General features: G+C 43.4%; 1 protein-coding gene across 1 annotated transcript in view; it reads left to right on the top strand.

Moving 5' to 3' along the window:
* Positions 1–809, top strand: part of LOC119593541 — a 10,231-nt gene that overhangs the window by 1,287 nt on the left and 8,135 nt on the right. Inside the window, 1 exon segment of the mRNA XM_037942503.1 lies at positions 520–704. Coding sequence (XP_037798431.1) covers positions 520–704 — 185 coding nt within the window.

Genomic DNA, 809 nt, shown 5'->3' with positions numbered 1-809 from the left:
CAAGTTGATTAGAATAAAAAAGGTACATTGCAAATCGTAGTACCCAAGACTCTGGGTCAATTGCCAGTTTGTTCTTTCCTGAAATTGGAAGCACTATAGTTCCCCAGACAGAGCACTTAGGCCTGACCAAAGGGGCGATAATCCCGGACTTGAGTTTGGTTTCGGAGATTCGGTGCTGTTAGTATTCTTTGTAGTCTTCATATTGTCTTTTTGGGGGGAGCTCTGTATGACTGGTCTTATCTCCATATGATCACTTATACTACAGTAAAATAGCAAAACCTTTTTTGTTTTATTTTACAATGTTTACACCAGAGACCTCCAGCTAACTCTAGCAGAAAGTTCAGAGTAAATGGCTTACCAAATGTTTTTATGTACATGAGATAATCTCTACAAATTTGTTGATGTACGCACCAGGGTATGAATTGTAGAAAGTACACGAGAACTTGCCTCCTTGTGAAAGCTCCTTAAGATTGTGCATATTAAATTATAAGCCTCATCATCACGGGTCCGGGTCCGCAGGCTTCCTCGCTGAAGTTCGTCGGCAGCCCTGAGATTATGGACGCGGATGGATTCACAGTGTTCGAAGGGACGGCTTTCACGGGCAGCGAATTTTACAGTGAATCGGACGCCGCCGACCTGGGACCCTTGACTAGAAAGGGGTCCTCCATCGTCATCACAGGCACCAGCCCGTGGACTTTCTACAGGTAAACTCAGCCCCCGTTTTGCGTACATCACACACAAAGACACTCAAACCGCCCAAACATTCCTAGTCTTAATTACTTTTTTATTATAAATACATTGAATGTTAC

Source organism: Penaeus monodon, chromosome 32 (assembly GCF_015228065.2).
Source record: "Penaeus monodon isolate SGIC_2016 chromosome 32, NSTDA_Pmon_1, whole genome shotgun sequence".
In the NCBI taxonomy this organism is placed as follows: Eukaryota; Metazoa; Arthropoda; class Malacostraca; order Decapoda; family Penaeidae; genus Penaeus; species Penaeus monodon.
The sequence above is the reverse complement of the archived record's forward strand: the minus strand, read 5'-3'. Positions and strand labels throughout refer to the sequence as shown.